The 14,203-nt window shown below is 43.4% G+C and overlaps 1 protein-coding gene across 3 annotated transcripts in view; it reads left to right on the forward strand.

The window, feature by feature from the left end:
- LOC114871059 (leucine-rich repeat-containing protein 24-like) overlaps window positions 1–11,738 on the forward strand; it is a 102,141-nt gene extending 90,403 nt beyond the window's left edge. For all 3 annotated transcript variants that reach the window (XM_029176480.2, XM_029176479.2, XM_046285816.1), the window contains 2 exons: window positions 2,097–3,254; window positions 3,909–11,738. In XM_029176480.2, the coding sequence (XP_029032313.1) occupies window positions 2,275–3,254; window positions 3,909–5,103 (2,175 nt within the window). In that variant the 5' untranslated portion in view covers window positions 2,097–2,274 and the 3' untranslated portion in view covers window positions 5,104–11,738. The remainder of the gene's footprint in view (window positions 1–2,096; window positions 3,255–3,908) is intronic.
- The last annotated feature ends 2,465 nt before the right edge of the window (window positions 11,739–14,203 follow it).

Genomic DNA, 14,203 nt, shown 5'->3' on the forward strand with positions numbered 1-14,203 from the left:
CTCGAGGCCTCCGTTTGCGATGCTGCCGGTGGAAAGGCTCGTTGAAACGGGCATGCTGGAATAAAGCCATGAAAAACCGTGGGGTTTGCATGCTGAACCGCATGCGTTCCGTTCGATATTCCGATATCCTGATATCGGCTGATACTCTGCCGCAACGAGTGTTTCTTCTCCGAGCCGACCTCTTCGTCTTCAAGATGCGCACACCTACACAGAAATACACTACCGCCTCTATGGATTTTATTTTTTTTTCCATTTCTTTCCAACTCGTTTCAACAGTTTCCATTTTCCTTGAATGATTTATCTCACGTGTTTCTTCCAGCAACTTTTAACTTCACAGTTGGCCTTTCTCCTTTGATACTTTCGCTCGATTATTTGTCTTGACACCTGCCTCATTTGTGATTTTTCATCCCGATACGTTGAGACGAGCAAGAAACATTAGGATAAGCTACGTCAAAGGGGAACATATCGAAGATTGAGAAAGAATGTCCTAAAAAGGATTAACTTCTCGTTTGCGCGACAACTTTTCTCGCTTTATCCATTCCTTCTGCTTTCCGAGTCCCCCTGGCTACACCCCTTTGCAACCCTCTCTTTTCACCTCGGCAGCTATCTCGCCAGGATTTCCGAAGTTTGCCGCCGCGAATGCGGGTCAGATTTTTCCATAAAACACGCCTCGGAGGAAAGCAGAGAGGATTCTTGATCGCATTTTTGCAACCGAGACAGAGATAACAGGCAACACGTCTTCGTCGCTGTTTTGCGAATTCAACTGCGAATAATCCTCTTCTCCTCGAGTTTTCTAGCATGCTTCTCCGAGCAGATTGAACCCATTGCAGCATAGGCTATTTTAGAGGAACGAATTTTAGTTTGAAACTTGCCTCTTCTTATCTTTATTGTTTCATCCCCAGGGAACAATTGAAAATCGAGGAATCCTGTATCGGTACAAGAAGCGAATCGTCTACGGTAACATTTCTCACGGTTCAAGTTCCATCCGACGATCGATCGTCGCCCATTTCGCGGCTAATAAAACATTTAGGACGAACCGGGGGTAGATCTGGCGGGGTAAGAGAACATCAGAGCCCTCGCGTAGGACGATCGTCACGAGGAACACTGGCAACGAGATGAATCGATTATATCAGCCATCGTACGCGGACTTTACGAGCCAACGGTTTACGATCCACCGGATCGACCCGACTGATCCCCTTCGTTCAGATCCTTGGATCCGTTGTCTTGGAATTAACGATCCTACCACTGAGACTGTACAGCGCGTATCGCGATAGGAAAGCTTTCGCCAGTTGCTCGACAAAGACGGAATATTCTACTCTCTATGCCGACGTTCGTTAGGATACAGGTCGATTAGTATGCGCTTCGATGCGACGTTGAAAATGTATCGCGGGAACGAACGATTAATTATTAATCCGCAGTACGTCAATTCGGGAACAGTATCAACGTTGGAAACGTCAACGGTGTCGATGTTTTACGAGCGAGGCGAACGATGAATTTCCAACTAGCTGGGGGCTTGATGATGGGCTATGGGCATGTGCGCCAGCAACAGGGAGTTGCTAATCTCTACTCTCTAGCAACTAGTAATTTAAACTAATAAACGCGTATCTATTTCGTCGGTTAGTTGGAAAAATAATCGCAAAGATAAAAGAGCAAAAGGTGATCGAAGCGCTTCGACCTACTTTCGATGCTTTCGTTGCAAACGATAAATTTTGCGCAGTGATGAACGTGCTAACCTCATCGCTTTAGAGAGGGCGCATATAAGTGCGCCAGGAACACGAGCGTCCATTTACGAACATCATGTGTGCACACTCTGCAGGCAAGTACCTGAAAGCGAACTCCTCTAGTTACGAGGGTACGAGTCGAACACGAGTGTAGTCGTGCCTCCTAATATTTCATACTCCTTAGAAATATTAAATTTTCATTTCTATAGACAGCAGACAGGTATAAATTTTTAAATTTCAAAGAATATTCAAGAGCATGGGTATGGTTGATGGTAGACGAATTTTATTCAAACAAATTTACATCCAAAATATTTATCTCCTTACAAAACACGAGCAACGTTGTTTCTAACAAAGTCTGTTCAATTTCTGTTTCAGATTGAACATCGAAGATCAACCAGCCAAGACCCATCATCTCGAAGACCGAGGAGCCAGGATGCTTCCGCTGAAAGAGAAGCTTGAAAGAAGATCGTAGAGGGAAAAGAGGGAACGAAGAAGATCGGAAGGAAGATGAGCTAGAAAAGCAGCAGCCGTGTATCGTCGGGAACGGGACACCATGTGCTCGAAGATGCGAGCCTGGTGGTGGAGGGGCGCTCTACTCGGCACGATGATGCTATTATCGTGGACGTCCTCGTCGGAGGGTTGTCCAAGTATGTGTACGTGTAAATGGAAAAGCGGTAAAGAGTGGGTGGAGTGCGCGAATCGAGACCTGAAAGGGTTGCCGCAGGGTGCACGAGAGGAGACGCAGGTGTTGGATCTATCCAGTAATCATTTGGTCAGTCTGCCGCCCGAGTGTTTTCAAGCCTTAGGTTTGATCAATCTACAGAGATTATACCTGAGCAGATCGCACATCAGTCGTATAGCATCGAGGGCATTCGTGGGTCTTGTGGGATTAGTGGAGCTAGACCTGTCGGAGAACCTGATCGAAGAGATCCCGACCGAAACGTTTCCCTTTTATTCGAACCTGATGAAGTTATTGTTGAACGGAAACCCCATAAAGGAAGTTCGTCGTGGGGCATTCCAAAATCTACCACACCTGACGAACCTGGAGCTAAGCCAGTGCGCGTTAGAGAGCGTAGAACAGGGCTCGTTCGATGGTCTCCATCTTCTCGAGTGGCTTCGATTGGACGGGAATCGGTTGACACGTGTACCAGAACACACGTTACCACTTGGAGGCAGCCTTCGCGGACTGACCCTGCACAATAATCCTTGGCTCTGCGACTGTAGACTGCGATCCACGCAGGCCTGGCTCAAGGAGTCTGCCCCAGCAGCCCCCCAGGAGTCGGAACCGGTATGCGACGCACCTCCGCGGTTACGTGGCAAGCAGATCAAGGCTATAAAAGTGAACGAGCTTGCTTGCCTGCCCCACATCGAGCTTCAGGAACGAGTGGAGGCTTACGAAGGGGATAACGTCACCCTCAAGTGCGACGTCTACGCTGTGCCCGCTGCTAAGCTTGCCTGGTGGTTCAATGGCGAACCCTGTGAGTTGCAGAACGAGAATGATTCCATATCCGTCTCTTCTCCCATGTTCCCTCGGTGAGTAATTCTTTTTTTTTTCACCATTTAAGTTCAGGTCGACCAAGGCAACGAAGCGATATTTTCAATGGGTTAAACACTGCGAATATTCTCTTTGAATATCAAAGCTTCCTCTGGAAAAATAACTTTCGTTGTTCCTCGCGCCGCTACTTCCCTCCGAAGGTTGTCTGAATAGAAATAAGGTTCCAATAATATTTGAATAGTTCTCGTGTAGAGTTCGCAATGTATTTCGCGTACTTTGAAAGAAGAGTTGTTTCTGCATGCTAAAAATTGTCGGTCGTGTTCTATTTTTTCGAAAGACGCTGGTCACGGTCGTTAATCACCAAAGTATTCTAATTACTGACGCGAAAGTAACGCGTACGTTCGACGATTTTTAACGACGTCCAGGAGAAAAAATTACAAAGTTTTTTACGCGCAAACGTTCCAACAGTTATTGTAACCATGAATGAAACTTTTGCTTCGTTGATAATCCATTTGGTGTACGAGTCATAAATTGGTTGAATATAGTTAAAACCTTACTCTCGTTGCTTTCCTCGTGGTCTAATGAACGTTTAGTGTTTTGCAAAATTTCTGAAGGGTATGTTTGAAGAAATTAAGAATTCGCTTTTACGAGTTTAAAAACATTCGAAACAGTCCGGTGTTCGCCTGTTTCAGGTACGTGTACAGGCAACGCGGCGGAACCAATATGAGCAGCACCCTCCTGCTCTACTCGGTGGAAACGTTAAACGAGGGCACGTATACCTGCATAGCCGAGAACGGAGCAGGATCCGCGGAGGCGAACCTCTCTCTGCGAGTGTTGTTCCAGGAGAAAATAACCGTGGAACCTCCAAACGATCGTTCGAGATCAGGATACGTGGTAGCCATAGCCGCGGGTGCTCTGGTAGGCACCTTGTTCGCTTTGGGATCACTGATAGGCAGCATCGTGTTCTGTATGCGTAAACGTCGTCGTGATCGAAAAAGGAACTCCAAGGCTCTGGTATCGCAGAACAAGTCCGTGATGCCCATCACCAAAGACACCACCACTAGTCTCCCCTGCAGGAAGGGCAACGGAAGTTTGATCGGTTTGGAACACCAGCAGATGGTCTCGTATACCGAAAGAGAAATGAACAGAGCCGCTACGCTCGAACGGAGGGAGCACAGAAATTTGGAAGAGCCTTATTGTAGTCCAGTTTCAAAGTATCTGACAGAACCCGACCTGATTAACGAGGTCCCAGAGACGACCGACGTGGGCTATGGTCAACTGTACCGCCATCAGCCCGGGGAGAGACAAATTCTGGAGTACGACTCGGGGTATCCGCTCCAGCCGGACCTGCGTCCACCGAACATACCCCAACTGAGTTATCTGGATCAAGATGGTTATCCTTTGAATTTTGGTTTGCCTAAAATCCCCTTCAGCGCCGCGAGCACGTTACCTCGACTGAGGCAGAGGATGCCTGTAGAGGGGTCAGCGGTGGCTCCACCCGCTAGGTACTCGAGGGAGGCAGAGTTCCTCGCCAGATCTCCAGGATACGACCCCGTGTTGCCTAGGACCGACGCCAGGTACACTGCCGAGGGATACCCGTATCCTCCTCAACAGCAGCAACCGATTCAGCCAGTGGAGCAACCTCTCCAGCAGCAGCTGCCCGTATCTCCAGTGTCGCCAGTGGCCGTGTTCCCGGAGGTGCCATTCATTCCCTCTCCACCAGCTGCGTACCGAGGTGAGACAACTCCACTATCTCCTAGATCGTTGCTGAGCAAAACTGCTCGAGAAGCTGCCGCTGCGGCCGCAGCCAGGGCGGAGGACCTTCAGCCGCCTCATCATCCCGAAAGTCCCGACGAGGGTTACGTCGGTGATGCAATGGACGTCTAAAAGAGGACGGTTGTCGAATCTTTCACGAATTCTCGGGTCGCTGATCGACGGGGCAATCGACGAATCCAATGATGAGTCAAGTTTGATGGTGGATATCTGGTATCTTTGTGAGGGTGGTTGGTACCGAGGATATGGTTGATCGTTGTTGCTGATAGGACGCATGACGTTCGTGGAAGTCGATCGAACGTGCACGAATTCAGTTCATGGAAAACAAGCGACGGACACGATTGAACGAGCAAGAAGCTCGGGGGACAGGGAAGGGTGCTGGGACGGTAGTCGCCGAAGTCATCCAGGAGAATGGATGTCAGACGTCGTGCTGGTTGAGCCGGAACAAAAGCGGTCCGTGTGTAATGGATTAATCAGGTGCGAGGTTTCTCGGAATAATTTCTTGTCAGAAGCAGAGCTCCGTGTTCGAAGGACCGACGTCGCTAATCGAATTCTGTTCGTCGTGCAAGGGAAACAGGCGTCTTGTCTTCTCGTTTCAAAAGCTCACGAGAATTTCTCCTAGACTACTATACCGTTCGGAAAATTTCCTGGAAAAATTCACTGACTCGAAAAAGGTGGAGTACAGTGAGGGAAACGATTGTTCGGATCGAAACAATCGAGGGTCCAGGTTCGATTGTAACTGTGCTCGAATTTTCTTGGCGTCACCCTCCCCGTTGTTCCGCCCCTTGTCGTTCTCCGATACAATAGAATCTCCTGGAAAGGAGGAATACGTTAACGGTGCAGAGGAATCGAATTTTACCGGAGCAAACATTTCGTGATCTCCTTACGACTCCAGGAACACACGGAGAAGCTATTCAACGCCTTAACGAGGGGCAAATGAAAAATACCTCGCTTTTAAGACGTGTCATTAAGTGGACGAGATCCTTGAATTTCAAGGAACGAGAGTGTACAAAGTAAAACGTCGAGTGTAAGTGTGTTTGTTCTAAATTAGAAGAATCTTTCGTTTCTTAAAAAAAGGGTAAACTTTCTGATCGTTAAGAGACACGATCGATTTAAATCACGGATAACTATAACTACGAGTGCAAAGTGCAAAAGTGAAAAAAGCAGAGAAACTATTGTACTTTTGTGACTCGTTGGAATATCTGCTCAAGCTCATATGCAACCCCCATCGTCCCTCTCGTCCCATTCTCTACTCGTTTCCCAATCCCCATCGATTTACCTTTTAGGCTAACCAATTGTATCGTTATTAAAGTTTACTGCTCCGTCGGATTCGGACCGAAACCCGGACCGGACTGGTGTATCCGGTCTGGAAAGTTCCGACGAAAGGCTGTAGGTAATTCTGGTGTAGTGATAATAACGTTAATTCGGTGTTTAAGACTGGCGAACTGTGCGAGATTACGAGCTGGTGCTTAACCTGATGTACAGAGAACTGTTGAACATAATACGTATGTATGTGTATAAATTCGTACCACACAAGCATACACACCTACACACGCGACAATGGTATATATATATACATATATGTATTTATAAAGCTCTCGTACATGTACATACACACGTACGGGGTTATGAACTATACTACGTGATCGAAATGGTAGGAAACGGTGAGAACAGATATTTTTCAAGGCTGTTTTTAAACCGTTTTAAACCCTCGAGGGTGGTTTACCCTCGCCCAACAAAGTTTTAACGCGTTGGCTGGCACGGGATGATCAGCGAGTTTAATTATTAAATTATTAGGTTGATAATTGAATCATTGGAAAATTAAAAAAGAAGAAAATTTAAAATTCCTGGATATTTCTACTGTGGCAGTCAAAGTGTTAAACGTATAATGGTCGTGGTGATTTCGCGAGGTTCGATTATATTAGAGAAAGATCATGACGGATGGTATCCCGCGATACTCGTTCGAAAGTTTAGCAATCCTCGACTGACCAATACTCGACAACCTCGAAAGATGTTATTCCCACAGGTTCTCACATTTTAGTTGGAAACATCTGCTACCGCAATCGAGCCTCGCGAAGTCACCTACGAGGATCGATTCACCTATGTAAGTTAAGTCGATGTACACGAAACGTCGAATATCTGATATTTTTGAAGAAATCAGCTTTGAAAATTAATTGAAATCCAATGTTTCGTGTGGATCGATCGAATAAATCCACTACCAACCGAAGGTATGGGCCCAACCATTCTGCAATGGTGTATTTTCATTTTGGCGAAAAATTTAAAGAACCGATTCACAGAGATTTCCATACTTTTGGCTGGTAATGCGATTTTATAACAATAAGGTAATTCTTTCAACCTCGAAAGGAACTTCATTCCCTTCGCGACAACTTGACGAGAAAGAAAGAGCCGTTAATTTAGCATTAGGGTCTAATTAAGTTAATCAAAGTGGCGGTCGCAGTGTTCGAATGAAAGACGCAGTCAAGTCGAAACGGATCGTAAACGCAGCTCGCCCCTTTTCTGCCATTGCAATTACCAACCGATTCACGAATGAATAGTGTTCGTTTTATGGTCTGCCTGGAGTAGAATCGAACCGTGTCCATTGGAGCAGACCGGGGTAACTCGAATCTTTGGGTCGTATCGGTTCTTCTTCTTCTCGTTTCGAGTTCGAAACGGTAAATCACCTGCAGACATTTTCATTTTCCTAAATAAGGATTTGGAATAGAAATGATCGATGCCTCGTTTAATTTTCCTGATTAGTGGTGTAAGGGAGCCGTACATCAATATGGCCTAAAAGTTACCGGCCTAATCCTAAATTAAGGGGAAAACTTGCTGTAATTCCCTGGATTTCACAGATTTCAAACAATAGCCTGTTCAAAGGATCGGAGAAACTCGTTTGGTTGAGATAGTCGGTGGACGATAACTCAAACGTATAATCTGTATCCAGAATGACGAGCATCCGGCGTTCATGCGTGATACTCGCACGATGGCAATCAAATTTTCGAAGGGAGAAAAAATCGTTTCAGTTCAACCACGAACGCGTCGTAACTCAAATACGCGTTCACAGTGTTTGAGTTACGACATAGTCCAGATTATTTGGCACGCCTCGCCTAGAATTAGTTTTACGATCTGCCTACCCATTTCGTCTAGGTACGTCGACGCGCACGGATTGCTCGCAATCGTGATAAAATAACAAAGATGAGAAATTACGAAATTGGATCTTAGGAAGCAGTAAATCAAATTATTGCATTTTCTACGAAATAATTTCCTCGGTCGATCGTTTAATAAATTAATCCCGCGACGAAACAATTTCCTACACGGTATTTATCGCGTTATTTTCTACTTTATCGTCGCGTATAATAAACAAAGGAGAACATTACAAAATGTTTTTGACCTCGATTATATATCACAAGTTCGTTGGGTGAGCAATGAATCGTCGGTACTCGATGATTCATTATTTTTAACAATGCACACTGTCCTCTCTGCCGTGCTGTCGGAAGTTTAATGTGTTCGAACCTCGACAAAGGATTCCGTAGCTGGATCGACAGAATATTTCGTTCCGCGACAATTAACGACAAGTTATGAAACGCGGCAACGGGCCGTGATAATTATTAGCGGGTATAAGCGATGGTTATTGGCGCGCAACGATTTAATTATTCGACGCTAATGCGGCTCACTCACCGTTTCGACAATAAACGATGGATCAAAAATCCTTCTAGCTAGCCAGATAACAGATTTTGTCTTTCGATCCTAACTACACGGTATCGTTTAGATTTTTTTATATTCATTATATAGTAGAATATCTATCTCTCTTACTCCAAGCGAGTTTTCAAATTTGTTTCGTTGGATGTTGATTGTTTCGGGAGCAAACTAAACGATCGATTGTTTGTTTCGATGCTCGAATCGGTGAATAGAGTGATATTTTTTTGAGAGCTGTTGATTGGACACACTTCTGTTGAATGGTCAGATTTGTTTTAATCAAACGACGGCTTAACAAGTTGACCTCCATAGTAAAATAAGCGTATCTAGTATGATACGCTATGATAAGAGTTATTCACACGTTCACGGTGTAAATAATCAAGTGCTCGAATAAGAATTATGCGAGTAAATCTATTTCATCGGTTTCCTTCCGGTTACTGTCTCCTGTTTCAGCGACCATCCGTTAATTACTGTCGCTTCACCGCATCTAAGTACTACAACTATTCCCGTATACGATTTCCGCTCGCAACTTTTCGAAACACAGGGATAACTAGAATTATTAACCATGAAGCTATTCAAATTAAATCCTCCTCTTTAGAGACATATTTCCTCTACCACACATTCTACGAATAAATTAAATTCATTTCGATTCCTCGAATATTTTCAGTCTAATTAAGACCAGCTGCATTCGAAGCTGCGTCAAAGGACCACTATAATTAATAATAATTGGAATTTAATCGATGATTCGATGAGTTTCCATATTTGTCCTAGTTGTGTTTTCAGATGATAACATACTCTGGTCATTAGTAGGATAAAATTAGTTGGAAATAATTCTCTGGATGATAAATTGTTTTATTGGAATGCAAACTATTTTCAACTATACATATATTAGTCAGCTAAATAATTTCTCTCTGAACTGTTTTGTTATTTGTTAGTCGATCAAATATTCATCGTAGCTCATTTGAAATTTGCATTAAATTCGGGAAAATAATGCAGGAACGAGCACGCTGTTCATATAGAATTCGTTAATTGGCCATCGCGAAACAAGCCGCGTTAGAATGCACTCTGGTGATAATGAGAACGTAGAATTTCATCAGAATGGGTTTCGTTATTCCAATTTAGCTAACCGAAGGCCTCGGTCCCCGTCGTTTTTGGTGGCTTTCGGATTAGAAATTGGCACAGGTCGTGTTTGGAATGTACCAGAGATCGTGCCACGGTAGTTCTCTTTGGGTTTACCGTCACCAGTTCAACTACTTCTACGAATTTCTGTTATCGAAATCGTCGTACTCCGCCACGGTATTGCGGTTAATTCGGTTGCAATAACCTTCGTTCTGACAATGAGTACGCTTTCTCCGTAAATTCGGATAAAGAAGCGTGTAGGAAAACGATTATCGTGTTACAATAGACACTTTACAAACGACATGCAACTTTGAAAGAGAATTTCCTCTTTGTTCCAGCCACGTTTTCTCAAGGTACATTAATTTTTCTTCTTGCAAACTCAAGGTACTCTGTTGACGTATTCTTCTTTGAGTAAAACAGACATTCTTCCTTGCAATATAGAAGACGTTTCAAGATAAATGCTATTTCAAATAGCTTCAATTTTTCGGAAGAAATTCAATGGAATAAATTAAATATTTTACAATCTGTATACACGATAGTTTTCACGTGAATCTTGATAGATCGGTGTACAAAAAATGTTACCTTGTCTTGGAAACGAAACGGAATAACTGGCGATGTGAAATTCGAGGAATTGTCGAGCAGCCGCGTCGCAGAACCTGGCGGTGCCAATATGAATATATGTATGAAATACAAGTCGACGCATTTTTGTTCACCGATCGATTGCGATCCAGGTAACACGACGAGCAAGAACTTCTATATCGAGTTTGTCGCGAAGAAAATCAACGAGCCATCCCATACGAAATTTCTTTCCATCCGGAACATGGAGAATCATCTACGAAAAGATTGAACGAATCACTTTTCGAATCCTTTACGATTCAGGAATTCATTTTCTTTTCTCGCAGGGAGAATCGTCTACGAACGAAATTGAACGAGATTCAAGAATACACTCTATGGAGGATGTTTGATAAAAAAAAAAAAAAAAAAAAAAACACAATTGGGTGTTGGTCAGCTAGATGATTCTTTTTATCCTCTCAGCGAGTACTTTAAGCTCTTCAAGTCTCATATCCGTTTTCCTTGGAACAGCCAGTATTTTTCTAAGCTCGAACGACGTAACGAGCGTTAGGTTTGCCGTTGCGAGTCGAAATGGAATTCCAGAGGTTCTGAAGAGCGGCGAGAAACGGGGAAGCGTGTCGAGGAGGGTGGAAAAAGAATCTCGATGGAAAAGCGCGAGTCGGCGCGTGTCAGTACCCCGACGCGAGGGTTTCTCGTGGCTCATAATCGTTGGAAAAGGGAGTAAAAGCGGGAATGGGTTAGGTTGGAAGGGTGGCGAACGAGAAAAGGAAGGGAAAAAAAAATCGGAGAAAAAGGGGGCTGAGAGGAGTAGAGAATCGAGGGCAGACGTATCGATCTCGTTCGACCCTCCTTTCGACCGTAAAACTTGCTGCGGAGATAGTTACGATTCCGCACCGCCACCTACACACACATACACCCGCACACAATCAGTATCGTTTGTGCACACGTGCGTGCTTTGTCCAAAAAGTAATGAGATTGATTTCTTTAATGATTTTTCACTTCAAGTTCCTCTCTGACGTATGGTGGTTCTTCTCAAAAAAGTATCCCGAAATACCACTCATTCTACATCGATTCGAAACTTATCAATAATCTCAATCGAAATTTTCTGGCTCTTTGTTGAAAAAGTCGGTCTCTTATTTTTTGAGACAAATTGTATACACATCGACATTCAACACCACGTCCACACCTATAATATAAGTAATATAAATATATAAATATACATGTAACACAGGCTCATGTACACACACGATGTTCCGAACGATCGAGCAATACGATTTGTATTAACGTGTATAACGTAATGTATCCGATTCTGCACATGTCGTACGTACTTTGGATGTAGCGAAGGATTTTTCACGACTGAATATGAGATTAAAGAATAAAAATAGCTTTTCTATTAACCCGGTTGCTCGTTTTCTCTTCGTCGTCCTTCAATTTCTTGTGCAGAAAAATGTCGTTCGCTCGGCAGATACGAACGGAAACTGATCGCCTTTTTAGTTTATGAGATTTCAGATCTTTCCTGAAGCAGAACGGATCGATTCGAGATGTTCTTTGCTACGAAACAGGACGATCCCGACTGGATAGCCCTTCTGCGATACGGAAATTTCCTCCCTTAGATATTCCTCGATTACATTTTTCAAGAATTTTAATCATACCATGGCTCCAACTCGAGGTAAGTGTAAAATATTGAGGGCCGTCGACGTTCGTCAAGCGAATGAAATTAATATTAATAATATTAATTAAATGTAATACGACGAACGTGAGAATTTTCTCCGAATGAAATCAAGTTTAATTTAATTTGATACGGACGAATTTTGGAAACAGAATTTGTTACAATGAACTCTGATTTATTTTTGTAAAAAATTCATATTTGGAACGAAGTAAATCAGACATGAAAGTTGAAACGTTAATTAAAACATTCAACACGTATTTCATTAGTATTTCAACAAATTTCAAATACATTCAATTGCGTTGCGTAGGAGATTTTGAATAATTTGAGGTATTTGTTAGTCGCGTACGTTTTCAGATTCAATTAGTTTCATTAAATTTTACTGTGTATGTAAACATAAAACAGAGTATCGTCAAGTTGGCAAACAATGGGGTAAGCGGATCGAATGCGCGCCACGTGGCTGGTGTCCGCAGTAGAATAGGTCAATGACCTGCTGCTCCGGCAAAGAATCAGTTGCCCGCTCGCTTTTTCGCGCTTTCTTCTTGTCAGCTGGGCACAAGTTCAAAGCGCAGCTTACTTTCAACGGCATTGATTACAGCCTCTGAGGAAAGTAGATCTAGGAAGGATTGAAATCGTCAGAGGACGTATTCGGATGAAGAGAAACTTAAACCACAGTGTCTGTCGCGTTAATGCGGGCGAGGATTAAGCGTAGCTGAAAGCTACGTTTATGATAATTCCCTAGAAATTCGTTATGCAGATTCTCGTGTCCCCGTTTAAAACGGCGCGTCTCTCGTTTGTTCCGAAATATTCCTTTACAAGATGCAGGCGACCTTTTTTTCTTTTTCGTTTTTTTTTCTCTCTCCTCACGTTGCCCTCGTTTACATACTTCGGTGCTCGTTAAACGTTAACAACGCATGAAACGTTTCGAATAACGTAAGAAAGGAACGGATTAACTGAAGGTTTCAAAAGATCTTTAAGAAACATTTATGAAGTAAATTATGCATTCGTAAAGAGCTTTCAGGATACTTTGAAAACACTAAAAACTGTTTTCACGTATCACTGAATTAATTGTCGTTTTCATCAAGTTTCAAGCTCTAAATTCGTGTACCGCGTACCTGGTGTTTTATTCAAACACCAAGTCCTGAAAATAGATGGTAATTAAAGTCGTTCTCTCTTTTTTTCCTTCGCTTAACAAGGTAACAACGGCTCGATCCTTGAAATAGAAGTTAGCTGTCGCTTTTTTTTTTTTTCTGGCCACTTTCGAACAGGTAACACGAAAACACGCGCGTAATTCGTGAGATCGGAGCGGTCGTTACGGTAATTCGACGATTAGCCTCTCCCCGGGCGAGAAGCGAGTTTAAGGGCGCTTTGCATTCCGCCGTTGAAGCTCGATATTTTTATTCAATTACCCTGTTACAGCTGCCTCGATGCTCTCCTACCGTATCGAACAGCTTAAACGTTCGTCGAAGGAAATTCGCGTTCTTCTAATCGTATTATTCGCTCGTTGCCAACCTGAACTCCTATTTCCTACCCTCGTTTCTCAAGTTACCGCACTTTTCGCTTACGTTTACCTTGAAAAACATCCCCAGGTTTTAATGTAAATGTAAATTAATGAAACGAAGAATTTATTTTATCTTCATTCTCCATGAGAAAAATTATGAAAAAGTCTATTGGATAGGGTCAATCTTTCGGAAAATCGCGTAGTTTTCCGCTCGTTGATTTTACGGTTTTCAAAATACAATAAACAACGGAACGTAGAGTCACGTAGGTTGGATCATTTTTTAAACGCCACAGAGATGTCCAGCATCGCGGTATCCCCTCTGAAACGTTCTCCAATTTTTCGCCGGAAGAATGTAGGTATGCGAATTTTAAGCAAGAGGAAACAATTCTGGCGGATCGTAGCGAATCGCAGAAACGTGATTCGCTCTGTTGCACCGCGTCTTCGGAATCTGCATCCATGTACCTTCAAATGCACCGTGAAAATAATTGGCCCGTTTCTGACCTTTGTGTTCTGGAAAATCGTACGCACGATCGGATCGTGGATCGAATCAAAGAAATCCTGGTACTTGTTAAAGAATAGGGACCTGGTCTGTGACGCGTAGGTACGTGACCTACTACTGTAGAAAAATTGATTAATAGTAAGAAAAAGGGATAAAAGAC

Source organism: Osmia bicornis, chromosome 5 (genome assembly GCF_907164935.1).
Source record: "Osmia bicornis bicornis chromosome 5, iOsmBic2.1, whole genome shotgun sequence".
NCBI classification, from domain to species: domain Eukaryota; kingdom Metazoa; phylum Arthropoda; class Insecta; order Hymenoptera; family Megachilidae; genus Osmia; species Osmia bicornis.